This window comes from Alosa sapidissima, chromosome 9 (genome assembly GCF_018492685.1).
Source record: "Alosa sapidissima isolate fAloSap1 chromosome 9, fAloSap1.pri, whole genome shotgun sequence".
Classification (NCBI taxonomy): domain Eukaryota; kingdom Metazoa; phylum Chordata; class Actinopteri; order Clupeiformes; family Clupeidae; genus Alosa; species Alosa sapidissima.
Window position 1 is genome coordinate 37,236,063 of NC_055965.1, and position 27,500 is coordinate 37,263,562.

A 27,500-nucleotide genomic window follows, 5' to 3' on the forward strand; every position below is an offset into this window, starting at 1 on the left:
GATGAGGAAGGTAATGTCAGTCCAGGCCAGAGAGTGAGCATCTTAGTTTCCGGAACAACTGGAGACTGGTATACTGACCCGTCTCTCCGGAGTCAGAGGTCAAATCATAAGGTCATCACTATGGCTACAAGCTTTATGTGCGTGGTTGGGGTGGGTTGTGACCTTTACTGCTTTTTATAAAGATAGAGCTTTTTATAAAGATTTTATGACGCTTTTATAAAGGTGACGTGACTGAGGAGACAGATTATTGGATGTAAAGATTTTATGACGCTTTTCTAAAGGTGACGTTTCTGTGTTAACGTGTATAAAGCATTTATTACACATTAGAAAACTCAATAAAGTTTCATTTTGTAGACAGCAGTGTGTCTCACTCAGGGGGGAGGGGAGGGACTAAAACACACACACACACACACACACAAACTCACACCATCCCAGCAAGATTGCTGAAATCGTCTTTGTGTTGTCGGAATAACGAGGTTTCAGACCAATGGGCTTTGTGTTGTTGAATAACGGGGTTTCCTAATCGTAGCTATTGAACTAACACATCCAGCACTAATTCGTCCTAATCATACCTACTGCACTAACGCGTCCTAATCGTACCTACTGCTGCACTAACGCGTCCTAATCGTACCTACTGCTGCACTAGCACATCCTAATCGTACCTACTGCATGAACTCCTGAAATGGGACCAGTCGCTGATGTTATCACACATGTAGCCTAACAGACAACCTGTCAAATATAAAGATGATATGCAATGTAACACTCAAATGATGAATATATTTTTGCAGTGAAACATTGAAAAGATTAGTTTAAGAAATTAAATCATTAAGTCATAAAGTCAGTTCTGTGGAGAACACACACATACACACACACACTCCTGTTTGTGTGTCATTAGATTAGATTAGTTTGAACTTTATTATCAGTGTGCAGAGTACAGGAACAAAGACAAGGAAGTTATAATGACTATGTACTGTATTCAAAGTAGGTACAAACTCAACAATTTACAAGGAAAAAACAGATTCATCTGAATTTATTAATTACAGTAAATATAATTGCATTGTAAAAAAAAAGAAATGATATGTTCACTTGTGGCCTCATGTACACACACACACACACACACACACACACACTAATCAAATAAAGAATAGAAATCAACTCAAAACTCCATTAGGCTCCTACACCACTACTGACTCTCTTCTGCCCCCATCACACACACACACACACACACACACACACAGACAGACACACACACACACACACACACACATACACACACACACACACAGACAGACACACACACACAGACAGACACACACACACACACACAGACAGACAGACTGTAATTCTGGTGATCTACTAGGGTGATCTGCTGAGTGAAATATCATTCAGCAAAACATGAGAGGCTGAAGTTTAACGGGGTAGACAAGGGAAACGTCGGGTGGATCGTGATGCCAATTCTGCTGGTCCCGATTGAACAGATAAGTTGTTGAGAAAGGTGTGTTTATGATGAGGTTCAGTTTCACTTGCGCAGACGCATAGACATTGAATGAGCGCTCACATTACTACCCCCCAATTGTAGGCTATGCATCTTTATTTGATCACACACATATAGATAGATAGATAGATATTTTACACAATTAAGAAATATTTCCTTATCGGGTTTTTTCGGCCAGCGGTTCTATAATAGTCTACAATTTATTTGTGCTGCAAATGATCAGACGTGTGACAGAAGCATGGGCATAGCCTGTAACTTCTTCGCTGCTCCGCTGACTAGCAATCTCATCAGAAAGGAGGCCCTCCATATGGTTTCATACATGACAAAACAATACCGAATAGATACAACAGATCCTGACATTCACACAATGTCCACCCCAGTCCAGTCCACATGTCCATATGGTTTCATACATGACAAAACAATACCAAATAGATACAACAGATCCTGACATTCACACAATGTCCACCCCAGTCCAGTCCACATGTCCATATGGTTTCATACATGACAAAACAATACCAAATAGATACAACAGATCCTGACATTCACACAATGTCCACCCCAGTCCAAATGTCCATATGGTTTCATACATGACAAAACAATACCAAATAGATACAACAGATCCTGACATTCACACAATGTCCACCCCAGTCCAGTCCACATGTCCATATGGTTTCATACATGACAAAACAATACCAAATAGATACAACAGATCCTGACATTCACACAATGTCCACCCCAGTCCAGTCCACATGTCCATATGGTTTCATACATGACAGAACAATACCAAATAGATACAACAGATCCTGACATTCACACAATGTCCACCCCAGTCCATATGTCCATCTGTGCACATGTCAGAGAGTGACTGGTCCTCCTCTGTCTGCGGAGTCCATGCTGCATGCTGTCAATCATCTCTGGCTGATCAGGACACGCCTCCATTCTCCATTCATCTCACTGCTGAGCTCCACTCAGGAAGAGGCCGTTTCCTGTGTGCTGCTGGTGTGTGTGTGTGTGTGTGTGTGTGTGTGTGTGTGCATGAGTGTAAGTGTGTGCGTGTGTGTGTGTGTGAGTGTTTGTGTAAATGTGTGTGTGTGTGTGTGCTAGTGTGTGTGTGTGTGTGTGTGTGTTGGACTGTTGGACACATCCTCATGTCATGAGTTCCTGCCCCACAGACCCCATGTGTGTGTGTGTGACCATCACATCATGAGCTTCTGGACCACCCCATCCAGTTCACATACACACACACACACTCTTGCGTTCACTCTTGTATGTGCCTTCTACTGTTCCCCCATGCCACCTGCAGGATAAAGGAGAGAAGAGCATCATCAATCAGTGTCCATGACAACCGTCTCCCAGTGAGCCAGACTGCATGAGAGACAGAGGGCTCTATTGTGACATTACTAACAGCAGCCATAACAAACACATTTGACACACTGCAGCAGAAACAGGAAGTCCAACACCACTGGTCCAATCACAAGCACTTGGAGAGTGGCGTGGGACTCCACCAATAGGGATGGCTGCACATTCCCTTCATGGTGTTTGTGACCTGACTTATGTTCAACAGTCCCTCACTGGCCTTGAACCTGTGACCTTGGGCATGGGAGCCTGACTTCTGCGTCGGGTTGCTTTGCATCGCGGTGCATCTCATCGCCATAACCCCAGAGGGTGTGTGGCTTCGTTCAGTGTCGCCTGTGTCTGCGACGCTCACCACCGAAACCACAGACTGTATGACTGTACTCAGACCCCATAGACTGCTAAAATATTAATCTTATTTGTTTGGCCTTTTCTTGCTTAGATTTTGTGAAAAGTATTCAGAAATAGACACAGTAAAATCCATTGATCTAACATTAGTTACTGTAACCAGCAAACAAGTCTGAGGTTATTTGCGAGGTGTCTGCCAGCCAGTTTAAGTTACGTCAGCAGGCGAACTTTAGCACAAGTACTACATGCTGGCGAAGTGCTAATTTCAAAACGTTACTGACAACATTACTTTACAAACGGATAACCCCGTCATTGTAACCAAAATATGTCTGAGTTTATTTGCAAAGCTTATGTCAGTGAACTAGCATGTTGCTAATCCCCACAGTAGGCTGCTTGAAACACCGACTATCAGCACACAGGACGAGTTGACCAATCACAGTCCTTGCGGTCTGCGTCGCCTCGACTCGAAGTTACAATTTTTTGGAGGTGCACGTCGAGCTACAGTGGAGGGGTCGGAGAGGGGTTTGTGACGACTCAGAGGGGTCAGTTTGACGCAGAAGCATAAAACAGCATTGAGACACACTAAGATCAATAGGATTGGGACTCTCACTAGCAATACAGCCTATTGGATTTGTGTTTACATGTGTGTATGTATGTGTGTGTGTGTGTGTGTGTGTGTGTGTGTGCATGTGTGTGTGTTTGTGTGGGCTGAGGCAAACACACACACACACACACTAAGGTGTGGGCTGAGGCAAACACACACACACACACACACTAAGGTGTGGGCTGAGGCAGAAGGACACGACCAAACACACACATATGAGGAGTAAAAAGAACTTTAACACATTTCTGACACTCAACACATTTAAACAACCAACTTCAGGGAGAGAGATATAAAGATATAAAGAAAGAAAGAAAGAAAGTGATACAGAGGGTGTGCAGAAAAAAAAGAGGAACGAGAAACAGGGATGAAGCAAAGGAATAACATTCAGGATAAAGGAATAACATTCAGGATAAAGGAATAACATTCAGGATAAAGGAATAACATTCAGGATAAAGGAATAACATTCAGGATAAAGGAAGATAGAACAAAAGAAAGAAATGCCCCATGGCCCCATGCACTGCTTTCAGCACGGTCGGTCTCTCTGTTCTGGGGACCACCAACTGCCACCTCAGCTCTCCCGTCGCTGGATCCTTCCACCCCATCAGTGAGCCGCAGGCCCTGGAACTTTGCCCACAGCCCTCTCGTTGCTGTGGAGAGCGGCGCCACCTCCTCCCATGGTGGCCGTGTCTGCACCTCCTCCCATGGTGGCCGTGTCTGCACCTCCTCCCATGGTGGCCGTGTCTGCACCTCCTCCCATGGTGGCCGTGTCTGCACCTCCTCCCATGGTGGCCGTGTCTGCACCTCCTCCCATGGTGGCCGTGTCTGCACCTCCTCCCATGGTGGCCGTGTCTGCACCTCCTCCCATGGTGGCCGTGTCTGCACCTCCTCCCATGGTGGCCGTGTCTGCATCTCCTCCCATGGTGGCCGTGTCTGCATCTCCTCCCATGGTGGCCGTGTCTGCACCTCCTCCCATGGTGGCCGTGTCTGCATCTCCTCCCATGGTGGCCGTGTCTGCACCTCCTCCCATGGTGGCCGTGTCTGCATCTCACCCACTGGAGTCTGCATCTCCACCCACTGGAGCACTGGCTGTATGTCCATATCGGCCTCCTGCTGTTGTCTCCACTGCATCGCTGACATTTCAGTGAGCTCACAGCACACCGCCACCTGCGTCCACCCCTGTATGTGTAGTGTGTGTGTGTGTACTTGACCTGCTCCGTGTGTATTGTGTTCTGTGTCTGTGTCCCTGCCCTCATTCTCAGTAAAGCTTGCATTGAAACCTTCAAACGTTACATGCCTTTAGGATATGCGCGGGATGTGCCAACTTTTTATGAGAGAGAGAGAGACCCGTAAAGACAAAAAGATCATTCGAGCCGCTTTGTTGTTGTCATGGGAGCCAGTCCTCACTCTAAGCTCCCACGTGATCCCGCCCCTCCAGTATGGGAGCCTTGCTGTCGGACTGCCCGATATGTGCACCACGCCCGATATGTGCACCACGCCCGTATTGGGCGGTCCGGCACGCAATTTTTTTGTTTGTAGGGTGGTAGCGGAAGAAGGCACCGCTTCCCATGAAACTTGTCTGTAGTTCGGAGTTCTGACGCCATTGTGGCCTATTTATTAACTTCGCTCGGACATTGTGGCCTCTGCCTATTTATTAACTTCGCTCGGACAGTTGACTGCTGTGGGTCCATTTTTGTGCACACGGCTTCTGTAGCCTACGCAGCCTCATCTCTGCTTCAGAAAAACGCTGTAGGCAAGTTGTTCTCGGCACAATCAACATAGCCAACTTAACTTGACAACAAGAACACGGTAGCGGCTATAGTGTAGCCAAACGTTCGCCTTCCCGACACGTCGTGTCGACACCAAGAGACTATGGCTGGTAAATTTACCCAAGTGTGTAGCCAATAAGCATTACTGCTAAATTTGCTATTTTTGCGAATGTTTAAGATGTCAAAATGCACCAACTTCGTGTTACATGCAAAGAATGATCATGCAGCAGCATCTGACTGGAATGTTACTTACTCTAATTGGTCCCGGATATTAGGCTAATAATATTTCCCGGGACACGAATTGGGAACGAATCTTCAGTGTGCACCAGCGAGAGGGGAGATAGACTGGCAGGTTCCAGGTGTCTTTGTTGATATCCCCTTTTAATAGGCCTATATGAAACTTATAACTGGTTGTAACAACTTAATGTTATGCATAGTATTGTTAATATTGTGTTATCAATGTGGCACAAACAAACAAGGCTATAGTGTTTATGGATTAGCTTTATATCTTACAAGAGCTGGTGAAAGTATGCTAATGAATGTTAAGTTCAACAGCATACAATTAGCAGCATTTCTTAATATTTCTAACTTTATCATTTGTAATATATAAATATCTGAATGAGGCCCCTCAATCATACTAGTCCTGATATCTCAATCATTCACATGAGCTATGTTATTCACCCCTGATATCTGAACGAGGCCCCTCAGTCAAATCACACAGTTCATGATGTCATCTGATAAGCATGTGTGATAATCATGCTTTGTGATTGGCTTCTTTCTTCACAGCAAGATGCCTTTAAAATATGTTGATGGTTATTAGCATTATGTATGAATATGTGTGTGTATGTATGTACGTATGTATGTATGTATGTATGTATGTATGTATGTATGTATGTATGTATGTATGTATGTGTGTGGCCAGTAGATGGCAGGCTGTCTATGTTAGTCAGTTTCCTTGTGTAATTTCGTCAAATTTTTTGAAACCTTACAGGATGAAGACCAGGGTCAATATTGCGGCCATCTTGGATTTTCAAAATGAGGACCTTTAATTACTAATTTCTCAATCTCACATCTCCTAGGATTGAATTTCCAGCAGTCAAATTGTCATGTTGGGAGGCAAGAAATCCACTGGTGCTGATGCCAAATAGATGTAGACGATCATTGACCCATGTTTGGGTTGTTATTTTAGCTGTTATTGCCAAATAACTGCCTCAATGTTGTTGTTTTTTTGGTGTAGTGTTGAGTGAAGGGTTGCCGGTCCCACACACACACACCCCAAAGCCAAACATTGGTGCTGCATGGGTCCCACATGGGCAACCCAAATGGATATGCATTGGGGTCATTTCCACGTCAATTTAACCAGGCCCACATAGGCAAAATGTTCCATTGAGATCAATATGTTTTATATAGAGTTACCACAGTGCCACCTGTGGTTGTATAGTAACCTGTGGTAGCTCTATACAAAACATATTGATCTCAATGGGGCATTTTGCTCATCTTCAGGGTGGGAAGTAAGAAAGAAAGATTTGCATAAGACAAGTCAAATTGATGTTTTTTAAAAAAAATATTTAAAAAATCTTTGTATATTCCCACAAGGTGTTTGAGCTACAAATGGGCTTACCGAACATGGGTGACATTTTCAAAAGAAAATACAAATTGTATCTTACAATGAGCTCAGTGTGTCCCCTACTAGCATTACAATGAGCTAGATAGATAGATAGATAGATAGATAGATAGATAGATAGATACTTTATTGATCCCCAGGGGAAATTCAAGGTCTCAGCAGCATACATACAACACAAACACATTCTTTAACAGCAGAAGAGTAATTAAAGTATATAATATAAAAACACAACTAAGCAGTAAGGACAGTAGAAGATAAAGAATATGCTAAATATACTAAAATACAAATTATACTAACACTTAATACAATATCTAAAAATATACTAAAATACAAATAACAAAATTACAAATTATACTAACACTTAATCTAAATCAATTCTAAAAACAGTATCCACATAGTGGTGATTAATAAATCAGAGGCGCTTGCAATGACTGAGGCAGTGTGTGTGTGTGTCAGTGTGTCCCCTACTAGCATTTAGCACTTTCAGCTCCACTGCAACATTTTCACATGATCAGTGATGTCGCGACACATGATTATTTATGTATGTGTTTAGCCTAGAAATCTAGACGCGCCCCTAGCGGCAGCAAATTACATTTGCTGCCAGGGCTAGTCTAGCAACTCTCCGTTGGCTTGTGAGGTCCAGAAATCGAAACTTAATCAGGCCAATGAAATCGTGTATAGAGTCGTTAGGTGGGCTTAACATAATGATTGATGGCAGAGTTGCAACGGTTTGGCTTGAATTCCCTGCTACTTGAAAACAAATAAGATGGATGTTGCTGTTGGCGAACAGTGTGACACGAGTTAAGCTTTTATTAAGTTGCCAAACGTTTGAACTAGCCAACTAGCTCCGCTGGTTGGAAACGCATGGGACTCATAGCGCTGCCGCTGTCCTATTGCGTGCAGAGGGAATTTGAAAGACAACTGATTATCCCGCCTCTCGGACTGAGCACTGCGAACGGTGAGTGCCCAGACCCTACATTTTAATGTGGGTCTGGCTTGTCAGGCTATGACGTCACAACATTTAGGCCGACATCGTAAAAGCACATTATTTGCACCATCACCATGACACTCATAGAGCACCTTTCAATGCACATTGAATCACAAGCTCAGCCCGTGCCCGATCACTGCAAGCGCGTCATGCTTATTCATCCTTAAGCACTACTGTCTATTGTGCAGTGGAGTTTATTTTATATTTACTTATATTACTTTTTATGCTGTAAGTGTATGTTGTGTGTGATGTCTGTATGCTACTGACACCTTGAATTTCCCCTTGGGGATCAATAAAGTATCTATCTATCCATCTAAAAGCACAACACCCAACGTCATTGTTGAAATTGTTTTCTGTAAGTCAGGACTAAGTTCAGTGCATCAAATCCTGGCTTCGCCTTTCTGCTGGAAACTTCTCTAGACCAGCCTGGAGATTCCAGACCCAAATCTGAAAGATTAAAGCAAAACCAAAGTTTTTTGTACCTTAAAATAATATTTTCCTAAATCGTTTCAGTGGTTCATCAACTCGTAACAGGGTGAACAGCACTTCTGCATTCGCTTTGCGGCCCATCGGCTATAACCGCACTATGTAAGTTTGCCAGATCAAGTGGATCTGTAGTTCGATGGAATAAGACATAAGAAACTACAAATTTGACTTGCATCTGATGTCGCAATACATCGTACTTTTATAAGTCATGCAAAATGTTCTACCTTGTCTGTGGACATCGTTATTTGTGATGCAATTATTGCAATTATTGTGCGTGCGACAGAGGGAAAGTTCTTTGGTGTTGCTTTAAGGATCTGGCCACGAACAATGTAATGGCCCAACTCGAGGGGCGGCACGAAGCATGCATTTGAAAATCTCACTGCACGCAATTAGATAACACTATAGACCCCTTCGCAAAGGTGGTGAAAACATAAACATTCGGGTGGGTGTGACGTCACTGGAGGCAGAAACAATCGTTTGGATAGTGAGGCGGCTATTTGAATAGTACTAGTGAGGCGGCTAAAATCAGACAGTAATCTAAAATCTTTGCTAAAATGTGTAACGATATAACACAATACGTACATACACTCAGTGTACGTGATCGGGAGGATTATTTGAAAAAACTAAGGCTACATTATCAGATGGGACCATCCTGACAGACCCAATACCGTCAGTGATTGGAAAGACAGGTTTGCCATCAGTTGAATGGCCGGACATTATTGAAAAACCGAGTGTCTACAGTAAGGAGAAGCTGAGGGTGTATAAATTATTGAATGCATATAATACTTCAAAATAACATTTGATAAATGAACCTCACATTTTTCAGTAGCCATAGGTGTCTAGATTTGAACAAAATCTAGTTTGTTTCTTACCGGGGCTTTTACTGCCTGAAATATCCAATTTTGTTTACCACGCTCGGAGTTAGTGCTGGGCCTTACACAGTAGTAGCCTAGTAGCTAGTAATCAAGGATTTGGTTTAGCTCTTCGAGTCACAGTAAAATTAAATTTTTGGTAGGCTACATAGCTTATTTAGATACACTTATGGTGTGGGCGCTTGCGTTTTTTTAGGAATCCGCAGTCTTGGTTTGTATAGAAATGAACATACATGTAAAGAGGTTGGAAATACAGGACGATTGGTAGGCTAATATGTGAGGTTCCGATACAAGGCTTGGGTTATCGTGAGTCAAACGAACAACTACGTTCTCCCTGGAAACTGTAGCCTAGGCCTACTTATTTCAAATTTAACCGATGACTTTTTCGGTTCTGGCACCCGACAGCACAGCAGGATGAGACCATGATAACCTTTAGCCTCCCGAATATGACTGTTCGTTTAGCTTCCCAGCTGAGGTGATGGTTTGTTTTGCCTCCAGTGAACGTAATGACGTAGGCTCAGAAGGTACCTATACGACTAATGTTAACTGACTGATTCCAGACTGACACAATTGGATAAGACTACGACTGTCTTCTGTTTAGTTCGCCTCTGGCCCGCCTACGGTGTATCAGATACACAGATGTGATTGGTTCCCTGCGATGCAAGGGAAAAAATATATAGTTTTACTAATCCCCAAAAAATATGAACACATTTTTCTGAACTGGACTGTTACGATTCTACGGAGCCCTCCGGGTGACATGGGGAAAAAAAACATGGGTTAAAAAAAAAAAAAAAAAAAAACGATGTACTTTTGCGGGATCTCGCAAAACTTTTTTTCTACTTTTGGAACTTGCTGGGCTTCCTACTTGACCCCAATAGGCCCATAAACTACTACCGCCAGATGGCAATCATATCATGATACTATGATTGCTCTATCACTGTTGCGTTTTGTGGGTTTTCTGGACACATTCCATAGGCCTATGACACGGGAGGGAGAGGAGACACCTGCGTGCAGACACACACACACACACACACACACACATACACACACACACACACACATACACACACACACACACACACACACACAGGCGCGTAGCAAGCGTGGGGGATGTGGGTGTTATAACGTACACAATTTTGCTGGAACACGATTCTATCCCCCATTACGGTGTTCATTTTAGGACATCCTCAGACTCAGGTGTCAGACTCAGAAAAACATCGGTCATCTTCAGACAAAACAGCCTCAGCGTCAGAAAAACCTCTGTCATCTTCAGACAAAACTGCATCAGCGTCAGAAAAACCAGACTCAGGTGTCAGACTCAGAAAAACATCTGTCATTTTCAGACAAAACTGCCTCAGCTTCAGAAAAACTTCTGTCATCCTCAGACAAAACTGCCTCAGCGTAAGAAAAACCTCTGTCATCCTCAGATAAAACTGCTTCAAACCAAACTGCCTCAGAAAAACATCTCTAAGGAGTCAGGTCTCAGAAAAAACGCTGTCAGAAAAAGTGGAGTCAGGTCTCAGAAAATCAGGTCTCAGAAAAAACGCTGTCAGAAAAAGTGGAGTCAGGTCTCAGAAAAAACGCTGTCAGAAAAAGTGGAGTCAGGTCTCAGAAAATCAGGGGACAATAACTGCAGCGTTGTTGAATTCATTTCATATGAGATGTTATCTTAACTTATTTAGAGAAATGTGCCTTGTTGTTGGTACCTGCTATTTCATGTATTATCATAATGGTATTATATGGTATTACATCATGACATAGCACATTTGTCTTTATGGGGGTTTGGGAATAATGATGTGATGATAATGATGCAGGTTTCTTACTGGTAGGTAGTGTACAACTGGGAAACGGTTAGCAAAAGTAAGAAATAATGGTCCAGGTGTCGTTCTGGACTTTCGTGGTGGAAAAATGTTTAACCCACTTTTCCCTAGCTCATTGAATGTACCGTAATCCTACGAAAAACAAATTATTTTGCTGTATGTACAGTACGTAGCTTACTCCGGTATGTGCCTTACAGCAGCTGCTAATGTTACTAGCGAAGTGAGGTTAGCTAAGTTACATCCATGGATTTCCTACAATGTGTATACCATTGGATCACTTTCTACCTTTACTTATAATTTTTACATCTAACCAAGCACCAAATATAACATGCCAGTGACCAGGCTTGGAATTTCACCATTCTGGGGGCAAGGCCACTTGGCCTTCAGTTGGGCATATTTGGTGGGGGGCACAAAGGCCACATGGGCACCAAGGCCAAAGTTAACTATACAGTAGTAGGCTATAAAAATGATCAAAGTTGTATTTAGCCTATTCACTGCAGTAGACCTGCATCATTGCATGAAACATTACAAAAACATGAAACATGACATATTACATATAACTGTAAATCATCTGATCATCTAATAAAAACAGATATCTAGGCTATATATAACATTTATTTTATATTTGGCCTGCTATGAAATCATGTATTGAACAATTTAAATTTAAGCACAGCTCATCTTTAAGAAACTCAAATAGCCTAGATGCATGCTTAGCATTTTGTGATCAGGCTACTTTCATAAACTCTAAGTCAGCCGTCCTCTGATTTACCAATATCTAGGCGATATTTGTAACATTTATTTTGTATTTGGCCCGTTATGAAATCATGTGGAACAATTTAAACACATTGTAAAACTTAAAGCCCAAATTTGGAGACATCAATGCATGTCGAAATTTACTGCAAATTCAAAACTGGATTACTCTGGAACGGCTAACTGTACAGGGGACTGCTTTACACCTTTATGTTCGGTAAGGTCTGCTGTTTATTCTGATATATGGTTTGTCATGTGTTAAAAGAAGGGTTCGTGAAGTATTCCACCGAGATGAATGGGTAGGGAGATCATGGACGCAAAACCTTCAGTAGAATGTATGATTAAATTGAATTATATTATTTACTTTTCTCGCGAACCGTTCAACACAGCAATTATCGGCTAACATCGTTTAAAAGCTGAGAAAAAGCTCTTTCATGTGATACTTGTGATGTCTGTGTGATGAATAGGCTACTTCGCGAGTAGTTCAACTGAGAAGAATGGGTGAATTTGGACGCACTTTCTTGCGATGTCACTTTCTCCACTGCGTAAAAGACTAAATTAATTTGCGCTGTGAATGCTAAGATTATTTTGACAGGCCGCAGGCTAAATAAAAATCGCTATTAGTAGGACACAAAGCAGAATATTGAAAGAAGGGGGCACCAAGGCCACCGTGGCCTGTAAACCTATGATTTTCAAAGGGGCTTCACGGCCAACGCAAGGGGCTACCACGGCCGTCGTCGCCGCCGTGAAATTCCTACCCTGCCAGTGACAGAATAACGTATTAAGCATAATATTAAACTCACCGTTCTGTATCCGTCGTCTTCTTCTGTCTCCACAATAACTTTTCATTTGAGACTTTTTCGTCTGACTGTTTTTTCTGACAGCGTTTTTTCTGAGACCTGACTCCACTTTTTCTGAGGCAGTTTGGTTTGAAGCAGTTTTATCTGAGGATGACAGAGGTTTTTCTTACGCTGAGGCAGTTTTGTCTGAAGATGACAGAAGTTTTTCTGAAGCTGAGGCAGTTTTGTCTGAAAATGACAGATGTTTTTCTGAGTCTGACCCCTGAGTCTGGTTTTTCTTACGCTGAGGCAGTTTTGTCTGAAGATGACAGAAGTTTTTCTGAAGCTGAGGCAGTTTTGTCTGAAAATGACAGATGTTTTTCTGAGTCTGAGTCTGGTTTTTCTGACGCTGAGGCAGTTTTGTCTGAAGATGACAGAAGTTTTTCTGACGCTGATGCAGTTTTGTCTGAAGATGACAGAGGTTTTTCTGACGCTGAGGCTGTTTTGTCTGAAGATGACCGATGTTTTTCTGAGTCTGACACCTGAGTCTGAGGATGTCCTAAAATGAACACCGTACCCCATACTTTTTGTCAGATTAAATTGAAAGTAAAATATGGAAATAAACGCTCCCGTAAAGAGTTGGAACCGTATCTATAACTCACACACAGAGACACAAATAGGTCTGTTGATTTGATTGAACGGTCATCCAGCCAATCACATCAATTTAGGTGAAGAACCAGAGCCGCTCTGATCAAATTCAAAGTGTGCGTCTTTCAAGGCTATGCTGCTGCTTGGGTCTGCATTGTAACGTCTGCAGTGAGCAGATTTCAGATGGAATTGAAATGATAATTGTTACCGCATTATGCTAATTTAGTAAACCAAAATTCACTGTCTGACAGTTTTTGTCACAATGCAGGGAGTCAAAGTGAAAGCGGGGTGCATGCACCAAGGCACCTGTTTCTGCAGGAAAACCTTTGGCTACTGTTCTCAGAGCATTATGCTTCCTCTGCCTATGATCTGCAGCTTTTCTCAAACTATGGGCCTCCTCAACAATTAACCTACTACTGCTCCACGTTGCCGCGAAATTAAGTTATGCCCGGTGCTGCACGTCTGCTCATTTGCAGCATACTTATTCATTTTGTGTCATCAACTATATAGACATAGCCCAGTCAGCACACATACAGTACGTCTCCAAGACGCTTGGAAAGGAACAGCTCAATTACATCGCGTTCCATTTAGAACGTCTTATTTGATCTGATCTTACAAACGGCGGCATCAAGACACATTTGAGTTCTAGGCTACATCGGAGATAGAACGCTTATGATCGCTCATGCAATGTGTGCGTCCCTGCAGCAAGTGAAACTGGAGGTAACGTGGGCTAGAAGCAGCAATAGTTTAAACAACAACACAAAACATCATTTCTGAAATGATTTCTTGATTTATAACATGAGATATGTCTCCATGTAGGGTATCAAATAGTGAAGTGATAGCAGGTAGCAGCATGTAGGCCTACATGTCACATGAGCCACACATATGACGGGCGCTGCTTCTTCTGTCCCTCCCAAACTGCATTAAAATGGTGTTTTTAGCAATCAGAATTTCCATTTTTTTTCGGGGGAGAAACTCCCGGACACCAATATAGTCCGCACCCCTCTTAGAAAATACTTACAACGTCCCTGTAGGGAGTTATTTATAATTTGGCCAGAGTGTTTCATTTTCCTATCCCACAACCCCCACACTTTTAAAAAGCTTGATACGCTTCTGACACACACACACACAACATACAGGAACATCACAATGCAACTAAGCTCGGCGCTACAATTATGATCAAAGGCCTATGCAATTATTGACAGAATTTAACGGACCTTTGTTCCTCCCGGTTCGCTCGTTCGGCCCTCTGATATGATTGCCATCTGGCGGTAGTGGTTTGTGGGCCTATTGGGGTCAAGTAGGAAGCCCAGCAAGTTCCAAAAGTAGAAAAAAAGTTTTGCGAGATCCCGCAAAAGTACATGTTTTTTTTTTTCCTTCATGTTTTTTCCCCCCATGTCACCCGGAGGGCTCCGTACGATTCAGACCAGATTAAGACAATTTGGTGTTAATGCAAACATTCTTGTTCAAAACTCCACCAATGAACATAATTACACTCTCAAACATTTTGAACCTGTTAGACCCTAGGTTATTTTTGCTCTGGAACATTCCTTTTATGGGATCTGGGAATATTCTTAGTCATCGTGGGAACAACTTAGATGACACAAGGGATAAAATGCACATCCCAAACACTTAACATTCAGGGAATGTTCCCTGAAGGTTAGAAGAATATTCATTAGTATGGAACCTTAGGGATGAGCTACACCAGGCGCGTAACTGAAGCGTTCTGTTCACGTTGCGTCTGCTGCAACAATTAGCTTCCATTATAATCAATGGAAGTAGCTACACCAGACGTGACAGTGGGGCGTACGTTTGGAAAAAAGAGACCATTCATTAGGGGTGGCACGGTTCACAAAATCTACGGTTCGGTTCGTATCACGGTTTAGGGTCATGCTTTTCGGTTCGGTACGGTTCTTGTTATTTTTTCTTTTAATCTTTAACACTCCAGAAACATATTTCAGCATATAGCTTAATCATCCACAATTAGGCTAGAGTATTTAAAGAATAGTTATCATGTAATAATGCACAAACTGAATTTGACTTCACATAAAGCACATTATTGTCTGAGGAAACTTAAATCTACAGTTGAGATTTTGATACAGCAAGAGGGAAGACATTGATAATTTCAACAATCTTTTCATTTATTTGGCATAAAAGGCAGAATGTGTACTATTGCCATCTGCAGGAACGTATGCCCCTTTTTGGCACACAAAGAAAGTGTAACTCTTGCAGCTTAAATTAAAGTGCAGTATTTGGAAACAAAGTTCTTATCTAAAAGTAAAAGTGCCACTGTCATATTTTAAATATTAAAAAACATGCTGGCTAGTGGCTATCAATAAATGCAATCCATCGGTGGTGAGAGCTACGTGGGCCGTGTCAGACAATTCTTTGACAAGTTTTTCTCGTGTCTCGTGGCGGGAGGGAATGTTGTAGCGGGGCTCGAGTATTTTCATCAACTGACGAAATCCTTCACCCTCAATCACACTATATGGCATCATATCTTTTGCAATAAACATCCCGATTGCTTTCGTTATGGCCATTGCCCTGGCCGAGTTATCACGGAGAGGCTGCTTAAATGCTGAGGACAGAAGTTGTTGGGTAGCCTGCGGCTCTTTCTTCCTTTAACTGTCTACAGACACATTAGGGTGACGTCTTTTCATATGACCTAGCATGTTCGAAGTGTTGCCAAGAGCATACTGAACACGTGTTGCACAATGTTTGCACACAGTCGCAGTCTTTCCTGTCGTCTTAACTCCTCCGTCATCATAGGTAACCTCAAATCCGAAATGTCCCCACACACCAGACCTATGAGAGGCTGGCGCATCCTGCAACTCCGGCCAGTCTTTGTCTGTCGCACTTGCCATTTCTAAAGACTCCAGTCGCGCGCAGCACTCAAAACTATACTCCTACTCTCGCGCGAAAGGGAAACACATGGTCACATGGGAATCAATTGCGCATGCCATAACTAGCCTGAACCGTAGGACCGTACGACAAACACACACTCCGAACCGTGACATGCCATCCGCACGGTTCGGAGCATTTTTCAAAAACCGTGCCATCCCTACCATTCATCTAAGAGATTTTACGCGTCGCGAACGGAGCGCTTCAGTTCCGCGCCTGGTGTAGCTCATACCTTAAGCAGAAGTTCCTAGAATGTTCAAAAAACAAAAAGAAACCCTCTTATTTTGTGAGCTGCTCTGCAGAAATGAAACAGAAACATGTGAAATAAGACAAAGCTCTTTATTAAATTTGGAATATTAAAGATAGTAAAAACACACCTGGTAAACATTGAACTTGCTCAAATACTTTACAGATGGAGAGAATACAAACAAGTAAAACCGAAATAGACCAACAGACAGACATACGGACAGACAGAACAGGACATGATCAACTGACAAGACAAGTCAAACCACCAACATCCCACAATTCATCAGGAGACTGACAGGGCTCACTGTACAGACAGACAACTTCCTGTGAGGGGCGGTCTGAGTGAGTGTGTGAGTGAGTGCGTGTGGTCAGCGCTGTGCGGAAGGGGCGCTCTTGCAGGCCTGCAGCTTCTCCACCATGTTGCGGGCGTAGCGTAGCCGGCTGGCCAGCTCGCGGCTGCAGCCGAACTCCTCCATCACGCTCATGCGGTATGTCCGGAACTCGCGCCGCTCGTCGATGTACGTCACCGCCCCCATCAGAGGGCACAGGATCACCTTCGTGTGGTCCTACACACACACACAGACAGTTAGCATAGTAAAAACTATGGGGGGGGGGACAGACAAACAGACAGACTTAGCGTGTGTGAGTGAGTGGGGGTGTTACAGGATTCCCAAATAAAATTCTGTGACTTTCCCCCGACCAAATTAAGTGAATTTCCATGACTTATTATATAATAAACAGTACAATATACCGACCAATGACACATTATGGTCACATAGCGTCCAAGAAGCGTCAAGAGACATTCTCAATGGGCTACTCAAGCAAGCAGTAAATCTAATAACCAGATATACACCAATTGTGAATGGAAATATATTCCATGACTTTGCCCCAAAAATTATTTTAGGGGTGTGTGTGATGAGGGCAATTGCAGGAGTGCGTGTAGGCAGGGGTGGGAGCACTACTGTGTGTGTGCGCGTGCAGGAGGTGCCCTCTGACCTGGAAGAAGTTGATCTGCACAGTGCCGTTGCTGAGGTGCAGCACGATGGCGCTCTTGGTGCGGAACCAGTGGCGCAGGAAGGGCAGGCGCGTCAGCTGGTCCCCGTCACGCGGCGTGATGTTGGCGCCCGCCTTCAGCAGGTGCTCGCTCATGTAGTTACGGAAGTACTTCAGCAGCGTAATCTACACACACACACACAAACATGATTACAGGGTGAGATTCTCACACACACACACAGGGTGGCGGTGGGCAGAACACTAGAGGACTAAACACACGATGGATACTCATAAGAATTGAGACTGCAGACTGGACTGCCCCCACGGATTTAAAGAAAATAAGTAAATAAAAGTAAATAGATGTTTGTTTAATTTAAGGCCATTTCCACAACTAAGGCTAAAACTAAATAAATAAAAATCTAGAGGATGCACTGCGCACTAAAGGTCAAGTAGCTTCCAAATACTAAACTACATAACCGTAGTTTGGACACCCCTGGGTTAGAGCATAACCGTAATCGCCACTGCGGTCAATCTTGGATCAGTGTGTGGACAGTGCTCTATGAGCAGCATTCAAAGGTTCTTGAGTGGCTTAAGATATCGGAAAAAATGAACTAAGATGAACCCATAATGGATATAATATACAAACACTAAAAATGATGTTGGTCACCATCATTTGGAAAAGCCTTCAGACAGTTAGGATCTGGAAATGATATAGTTATGAATGATTGGCAGGTAAAATAAACAGCTATGGGAGAGACAGGTGAAATAAACAGCTAGGTGAAATAAACAGCTATGGGATAGGCAGGTGAAATAAACAGAGCCAAAACACATCTGGTCTCAGTCCTTCTGCGCCTGATCAAATGTACAGCCTTACTACAGCTCCACACATTGTATGGTATGAATTTAACGATCCATGGGGACCATGCTAGGCTAAACTAGAGCCTGGGTAGGTCATTGACGGCTCGTTCGTATACACACACACACACACACACACACACACACACTCACCTTGTATAAAAATGTCAGTGACCTAAACCTACCCACATCTCGATCAACGTCACACACACACACACACACACACACACGTACCTTCTTGGCGAGAGGCGAGGGGTAGGAGCGGACGCTGAGGTAGGACTCTGCCGAGTTGCGGTCGATGTACTGGAGCGTGTCACCGTCGTCGTAGAGGACGAGACGTGTTGAGTCGTTAAATAGCACACCCACGCTGTTATCACACAACTGGTAACCTGAGAGGGGACCAGGAGCAAACACACACGTAAACACTCGCACCACACACACCCACGCTGTTATCACACAGCTGGTACCCTGAGAGGGGACCAGGAGCAAACACACGTAAACACTCGCACCACACACACCCACGCTGTTATCACACAACTGGTGACCTGAGAGGGGACCAGGAGCAAACACACGTAAACACTCGCACCACACACACCCACGCTGTTATCACACAGCTGGTACCCTGAGAGGGGACCAGGAACAAAGCACACACTTAGGGCCAATCTCAATTCTCCATTTTACCCCTTCCCCCTAGTTTTGCGCATGCACGTGAGACGAAGGGCTATCTCAATTCTCATTTCGATCGAGGGGTAGGGATATGGGCAAGGGGTAGATACCCCTTAAAACCAAGTAAGATCGGGAGCTTACTTGAAACCGAGGGGTAAGAGAAATACCCAACATGCACCGCTCACACCGGAAAAACAAGCACACCGAGAGATTCATTGACATGAAATGTTGGCATTAATAAGGATTATAAAATTAAAATGGTAATTGTTTTATGTTGCATTCAATCTTGTGACCATATATTGAAGGTCCTGTTCTTCATGAGGAAGTTTTCAAAAATCGCTGTTCTGTGAATGTTAACAGCATCATTATTTGCACGAATGTCTCGCATTTTACATATTTCCATGTCTGATATACCCCGCGAATTGGCAGCATACCATGTCAGAAATGTCCAACAGCAGCTAAATTAGCTAAAAACTTTACCGCTCGTCTGATATGAATGCTGCATAGGCCTACTGCTGCCAACTCCTCGCATAGGCCAAGACTTACAGGTATCGATTGCTTCTGATGTCAAGTAACGACCATTTGGATATTATTGTAAAATATCGAAGGCGTTGTGGGATGTTTACATAGCGAACGACATGTTTATTTTGTACCCCATCCCAGTTTCATTCACCTGGACCAGGAGGTAGGCTACGAACGAACATAGGCACATTCTGCTGTAGTTTAAATAATTCCTGAACGGTTTTATTCCAAGCTGAAATTGCAATAGCCTATTTACCAGAAGACAGGTTGCTTGCTAGTGACAAAATAGCTTTCAGTGTGGTACAATCTCTGTAAATTACATTAATTCAAGTGTTTAAATCATCCAGCTCTCCCTTATGGTTGGCTAGTGGCATCTCATTTCCAAGGGGAATATTTTTCACCCCTATGTCTTGCCACTCGGTTTCAAGGGACAAGGGCTAGGGGTAAGATGAAGGGATAAAACAGAGAATTGAGATTGGCACACACAAACACACGGGTTCCTTGTTGACCAACACTAGCCTATGCTACCCATAAGCAGCAAGTCATTGTTGACCAACACTAGCCTATGCTACCCATAAGCAGCAAGTCATTGTTGACCAACACTAGCCTATGCTACCCATAGACAGTAAAGCTACTGCTGCACCGAGTTTACTTCTGGTCTACACCTAGACGTCACAGCCTCTTCCGAGTAGACTGTTCAGGATTGGTTGGCGAGTGTGTGATGCGTTGTTCACGTTGTTACTGAGCGGGAGGGCAAGTGTTCCCGCTTAAAACAATGACTGAAATACTCAATATTTGGGATATAATATTTTAATGTAGCTCACGTACAGCAAACTGCTATCGAGTATATTCGGAACGTCGCCCAGCCCTACTCTAAACCGACCACTATTTTTTCAGTTGTGTCAGGACATGGGGTTGTGTGCGTGTGTGTGTCCTAGGCCCTATTTAGCCAGTGGGGTCAGAGTATGTGTGTCTTACCTAGGCCATATTTGTCGGAGTAGTCCACCCATTTGCTGATCCAGAAGATGGGAATACAGGCAGGGTCCTCAGCTTCCTCTGTGAGGGGAGAGAAAGAGCATGACATAACAGGTCTGTTGTGTATGCATGTTTGGATAGCGGTCAGACTATCCGTCCGGCATCTTTTGTCTTTTTGTTATGCGACTCGCTTTGGGTCGTACTCTGTGCATGTTAAAATGCACTGTAAAGATAAAACTGACTTGACTAGACACCACAGAGGCGAGTATGGCATTAATCTCAGACAGACAGAAACACTCTACACCAACATGTTCTTCCAGGAGCAGACAGTCAGTTGCATGTAACATTACAGTTAAATATGCCAGTGCACCAATTACGAAGATTAAGAATGACATAACATTTACAGGAAATAAGATTTTAAAGAATATCCATCTCAGGGGGCTACTTTTGCGCCTGTTCTCTACAGCTATATTTTGCATATTGCAGCCAATCAGTCGCCTGGGCTAAAAAGGCATGTTACCGTTCCTTCTCTCACTGCATTCTCAGAATCTTGCTAGCGTGTGTGTGTGAGTAAGCAGGGAGGCTCCAGTTTATGTAGGGGGTGTGTGTGTGTGTGTTACGTACCCTGGCGGATGACCGCTTTCTCTGAGGGTTTGGCGTTGTTGAGGCTGGTGAGCTGTTGCAGCAGGTCGGAGAGGTGTGTGTCTGCGGACTCTGGACTTTCACTGCACACACACACACACAGGAAGTCACGTGGCAGTCACATGACCAGACAGCCCAATCATTTCAAACGCTACTGAAGATGGCCGATTACCCTTGACCAAGACAGGTGTGTGTCTGTCCCAGCAAAACAAGGTGTATGAATTAGCCGGTAACCTACAAAAGTGTCTGGTAGTCATCCGATATAAAATAATGGCTTACTACTGAATGACTGGTGAATTTGAGTAGCAAGTAGATTCATCAGAGATCATTTCCAGCCTGTGTATGTACGTACACACACGTTATACTGACAAAGTTCAATCATTGTGTGTGTGTGTGTAATTATCCGGAATGACCCAACATTGCATGTGTTTTAACTATCCGGAATGTTCCATCATCATCTTACCCTTGCTGTGGCTCGTCCTTTTGGTCCCCCTTCCCCAGTTTCTCCAAGGGACTGTCTGTACCTGAAACACACACACACACACACACACAGATGAGCACATGACTCCACTCACAAGTGCACAGTTGAGGTGTGGATGCACAAGCTTCTGATGGTGTGTGAGACTCCTCGTCCTCACTGAAGTCACTGTGGAAGTGTGTGTGTGTGTCCTCATCCTTGATAGTGGTGGGTGAGCGGTCGTTGTGATTGAGGTGTGTGTGCGTGTCCAACTCGGTCGCTGTGATCGAGGTGTGTGAGGCTGCCCATTTTTGATGGCAGTGAGCTGTTGCTGTGATTGAGGTGTGAGGTGTGTGTGTGTTCCCCATTTTTGATGGCTGTTGCTGTGATCGAGGGGTGTCCTCACCCTCGTTTATGGCAGTGGGGTCTCTTGCTGTGACCGTGTGTGTGTCCACACCCTTGTTGATAGCGGTGGGCTGTTGCTGTGACTGAGGTGTGTGTGTGTGTGTGTGTGTGTGTGTGTGTGTGTGTCCTCACCCTTGTTGATGGCGGTGAGCGGTCGTCGGGGCGGCTCCAGGGTGCCGGGGGCGATGGAGAAGCGTGGGGCAACGGTCAGGCAGGAGGTGGGCAGGCGCATGGGCACATAGCCGCTGGTGAAGAACTCGTCGGTCAGCAGGTCAGCGATGGTGGGGCGCAGAGACGGCTCAGCGTGCAGCATGCGCTTGATCAACGCCGCCGCCACAGGGCTGATGTGCTGCAAAAAACACACACGTTCACACACACACACACACCAACACACTTAGAGCCGCCGCCACAGGGCTGATGTGCTGCAAAAAACACACAAACACACTTAGAGCAGCCGCCACAGGGCTGATGTGCTGCAACACACACACACACACACACACACACACACACACTAACACACTTAGAGCCGCCGCCACAGGGCTGATGTGCTGCAACACACACACACACACACACACATTAACACACTTAGAGCCGCCGCCACAGGGCTGATGTGCTGGAACACACGCACAAACACACGTTCACACACACACACACACAAAAACACGTTAACACACACGGACAAACACACTTAGAGCAGCCGCCACAGGGCTGATGTGCTGCAACACACACGTTAACACACACACACACATTAACACACTTAGAGCCGCCACCACAGGGCTGATGTGCTGGAACACACACAAAGACACACTTAGAGCTCCACGTGCAGCACATTCTTAAGGCCACAGTTACAGCATTAATGTGCGAACACACAGGGTGGCACATCTCAGACACACACACACTACAGGATGGCAAATAGAGTCTGGATTTGTAGTCATCACATCAACCACACAGGATCAACCACACACACACTTACTCGTGGGACGCTGTACTCGTTCTTCTTGATGCGGACGTACGTCTCCTTCAGACACGACGTCTCAAACGGTGGCTTTCCTACCAGCAGTGTGTACCTACACAGACAAACACACAGAGTCAATGACGACATAATCACCATCCCACACAGGCATAGGATATGCACGACTAAATAAAGAATTATTAAAGAGATCAGTCCCCCCCTCCTCCACACACACACTTACAGGATGCATCCGAGGGACCAGATGTCCACCTCGAAGCTGTGTCCTTTCTTGCAGAGGACCTCGGGGGCGATATAATTGGGCGTCCCACACAGAGTCTTCTTCCTCTCACCGTCAAACTCAATCCGTGTGGCCAAACCAAAGTCCCCTAGAGAGAGAGAGAGAGAGAGAGGATGAATGAGAGGGGACATATGCGTTAGGACACAGCCTCATATGTTTTCAAAACCTCAGGGTGGAAAAAAAAGACAAGGACACAAGGGAATGTACAGTTAATGCAAGACTGGAAGCAGTTCATGAGATTCAAATGTGACCAGCCACACACATCAGCCAAGTTTATGGGTTGGCAGGGTGGTGTGTGTGTGGATACAAGCAAAAAAAAAAAAAACACTGAGCTCCACGTGACAGGATAACAGGTGTGCGTCTCCTCACCTATCTTAACCTCCATTTCCTCATTGAGGAAGAGGTTGCCCAGCTTGAGGTCGCGGTGAATGACACGGTTGTTGTGCAGGTACTGGCAGCCTTGGATGGTCTGGCGCATGAAGTAGCGCGCCTCGGGCTCAGTCACAGCCTTTCGGCGCTTGTGCAGCTCCAGCAGAGACTAGAAGAGACGGGACATGAATGAAACATGGCGCACAGGACCGACAGCGTAGACCGCGCCATCGCCGACATTGTGGGATTCGACTTCGATGGTAAAAGTCGCTCCTTGCGACTACAGACTAAAATGTACAGCCATAGTTTTGTAAAAGACCATACAAATGGTTGTAATGGAAGCATAGTCACAAAAATCCTGTTGTAGTGTAACGTTTGTTATTTTCTTTGACCCCCCCCCCCCCCCCCCCAACACACACACAATGTTTTTCAAGGGAAGGTCCTATTAGATTGTTTAAAATACCAGGATCTGAAAGCCTAACGCTGGCAGTTGATATTCAGATAATGCAAATATCTGTTCAGCGAAAAAAGTGGCTTACGGTTGACCACTCAAAGTTGGCAGTTAGCTGCTACATTTATCAACTTTCTCCAAAACTCATGCTGACAACTTAGTCGAGCGCCAAGTTAACATGAAACTTCCTTTCCTTGCGGTTCAATTATTTCAAGCCCAGGAAAAATTATGCTAGCCAGTGTTCGGACAACGTTCATTTCAGTCTATTTCAAATGCAAAAACTCAAGTTACAGACACAAAATAAGGCTAAATCCTAAAAGTTAATTCACATCAGCGGTTGATCGGTTAACCAACGAAGTAAATGTTATTAAGTTAGTAATGAACAATGCTACTGACCAGCTATTTCTTAGCTAACGTTAGCAAAGAATTCGACCGTTGGCTGACATGACAGACAAACTTCATTGGCTAGCTAGCTAGAAGCTATGCCTTTACCTGCTAGCATAACTTTCCAGTGTCTCCAAAGGAAGTTTGCTTTGGGGGGTGGGAAACTCACCCGTCTGCGGCAAATTTCCAGAACCACGAACACGAAATCGTCGTCCTCAAAGAAACCATGAAAGCCCACGACGTGCGGATTGTCCAGGCTTTTATGGATGGCAATTTCAGTGCTCATCTTCTCCTTCTGATGAGGCTTCAGGAGCAGAGCCTTGGGAACCACTTTCCCGGCGAACACCTCCTTAGTCTCCATGTCTGTGATTTCATAGCATTTCGCAAAACCTCCTTTTCCGAGGAATCGGCCCCTCATATACCTCTTCATAGTCCGCGGGTCCACCAATATATCAGGAATCTCTTTAAGTGGTGCAGATTTTGGGTCGACGTGAGAGGACGGCTTAGCCGTCTTCGCTATTCCAGCACTCATCTTTTCGGAAAAGTCTTATTCAGTCTAGTGTCAATCAAGTAATCAACAAAGAGCAATATAATTCAACTTTAAAATGCAATACGATTCTACTACAAAATATTACAATTACACCGAATTCTAGCTTGCTGAAGCACACGTCAACTGATCATCCTTGTCCGTGCTAACGTTATCGACAGATAGTTTAGCTTCTTCAGTCAGGCTAAGTAAAGTGCGAATTTAAATGAAAACGTCCTGTGTTGCAACTCGGTAATTGTCGATTAAAAACTAAACGTACTTCAAAGACAGCGTGCAATCAACGCCTGCTAATGTTTCATCTAATAACTTAAGATAAAACTGCAAATAAACAAGCCTCTCCGGGCAAACCGCCTGCCTATGTTAAAACGCGTCCTCTTCAATGCCAACAGTGACTGCTGCAATATTTTAAATTGTGCTCCGTTCGTTATCTATGCATCTGATTGGCTCCTCTGTCAGTGACGCGCGTTTCTCATTGGCTGATCCGATTTGAATTCCAAGCCTTTGCCGCGGGGGATCATGGGAGGTTGTGCATTAAAATAACTTGTATGTTATCATAAACTGTATTTATATATTTTTCAGGAATATACTTATTTTTAAAAAAACACCCACGGGTTAATGTCTCGTGAGGTAGACCCATTATGTTTTAAGTATTTACGTTATTCTGTGAGAAGGAAACAATGCTTCACAGACATGCGCAGTTTGTGCTGTTCTTGTCATTATGTGACTGTGGGCTTTAAACCATGCACCCGCAAACATTAGTAGCCTAGGCAGAAACTGAACTCCACCATACTCAGAAAAGGCATACAAATAGGTCCATGCATTTTCTGCGTAAACAAGTCTTAGTAGTTTGTTGTTGTTGTTGTTGTTTTAGAAATGACAATGTTGGCTACATAATGTGCTGTGAAACCAATAAAGAACAACAGTGCATTTACATTGTGGGACAATTGTGTTTATCTAGTCTGTCTTTATTAAGACAGCCAATCGGTATAGTAGCCTAGCCTATGAATGGTATCAGGTTGTCGATGGGTTTGTTAGTGTATGTATCTAAATGTGTGAAGAAGCATTTAAATTAGTCTAAATGTGTGGACAAGCAATGTGTGTGTGTGTGAGAGAGAGAGAGAGAGAGAGAGAGAGAAAGAGAGAGAGCGTGTGTGAGTGTGTGTGAAAGAGAGTTGGCTGTGTAAATGTTTCTGTTAGCTACTCTGTGTGTGTGTGTGTGTGTAAAACACTTCATCTTATAGATAACATAAACACAACCAAAGCTCTCTCTCTCACACATACACACACACACACACAATACGGCCTTTATTTAACCTATCCTCCAGCCAGCATGTCTGCACACAGTTGAGCCAAAAGCAAAAGCGACTCAGTCTGCATTTAGCTAGTGCTTTTGCTCTGCACACACCTACCTGTTTGCCTACAGCCCCGACAGCCATGTGTGTGTGTGTGAGAGAGAGAGAAAGAGAGAGAGCGTGTGTGTGTGTGTGTTGCCTACAGCCCCGACAGCCATGTGTGTGTGTGAGAGAGAGAGAAAGAGAGAGTGTGTGTGTGTGTGTGTGTGTTGCCTACAGCCCCGACAGCCATTCAGAGGTGCTTTGTTTTTTCCCAGACATCTCTCAATGAGATGAGGTCTGACGTTAGCCAGGCTAATCTACAACCCCAAAACAGAAAAAGTTGGGACATGGTGTGAAATGCAAATAAAAACAGAATGTGATAATATACAAAATAACACATCTCATAAACCCATATTTATCTGCAAACATTACATATAAAATGTTGAAAATTAAAATTTGGCCTATTTCTTGGAAAATATATGTTTGAATATATTTTGAATATGACAGAGTAGTTGTAGTAGTGTGCACATCCCCGCCAGCGAGCTGCAGGGCAAATGGAACTAGAACTCAGAAAGGATGGAATGCCCACACTCTGCTAAAACTCCCTCCTTTGCCTGAGGATGCCCCAGCCGGGTGGAAGCCTGTACACAATACATGTATGGGTGTTTTTAGCAGTGTGCGGGCATTTCGGGATTTTGAATTTGATGCCAGCAACATGTTTCAAAAAGTTGGGACAGGGAATGTTTACCACTGTGCTGCTTCACCTTGTCATTTAACACAGTTCTGCAAATGTTTAGGAACTGAGGAGATCAGTTTTTTTGAGGATGAAATGTTATCCTGCCTGATAGAATTCAATTGCTCAACAGTATGGGTATTCTTAATCCTGTTTTTCATTCCATGCATATAGGTCTGGACTGGCATGTTAGCGCCATGTGCTCTTACTCTATGGAGAAATACTATTTAGGTATGC

The 27,500-nt window shown here is 44.0% G+C and overlaps 2 protein-coding genes across 2 annotated transcripts in view; one reads left to right on the forward strand and one right to left on the reverse strand.

Annotated features, from left to right (window-relative positions):
* Window positions 1–27,500, forward strand: part of LOC121718522 — an 823,508-nt gene that overhangs the window by 672,415 nt on the left and 123,593 nt on the right. The gene's annotated exons all lie outside the window — the stretch shown is intronic.
* plk1 (polo-like kinase 1 (Drosophila)) lies at window positions 16,755–25,594 on the reverse strand. Its single transcript, XM_042104290.1, has 11 exons — window positions 24,819–25,594; window positions 23,815–23,983; window positions 23,389–23,533; window positions 23,169–23,262; window positions 22,328–22,544; window positions 21,797–21,857; window positions 21,316–21,416; window positions 20,695–20,772; window positions 18,763–18,917; window positions 17,677–17,859; window positions 16,755–17,246 (listed from the first exon to the last, which is right to left on the reverse strand). The coding sequence occupies exons 1-11, from the start codon at window positions 25,179–25,181 to the stop codon at window positions 17,049–17,051; spliced, it is 1,764 nt and encodes a 587-aa protein (XP_041960224.1). The 5' UTR covers window positions 25,182–25,594; the 3' UTR covers window positions 16,755–17,048.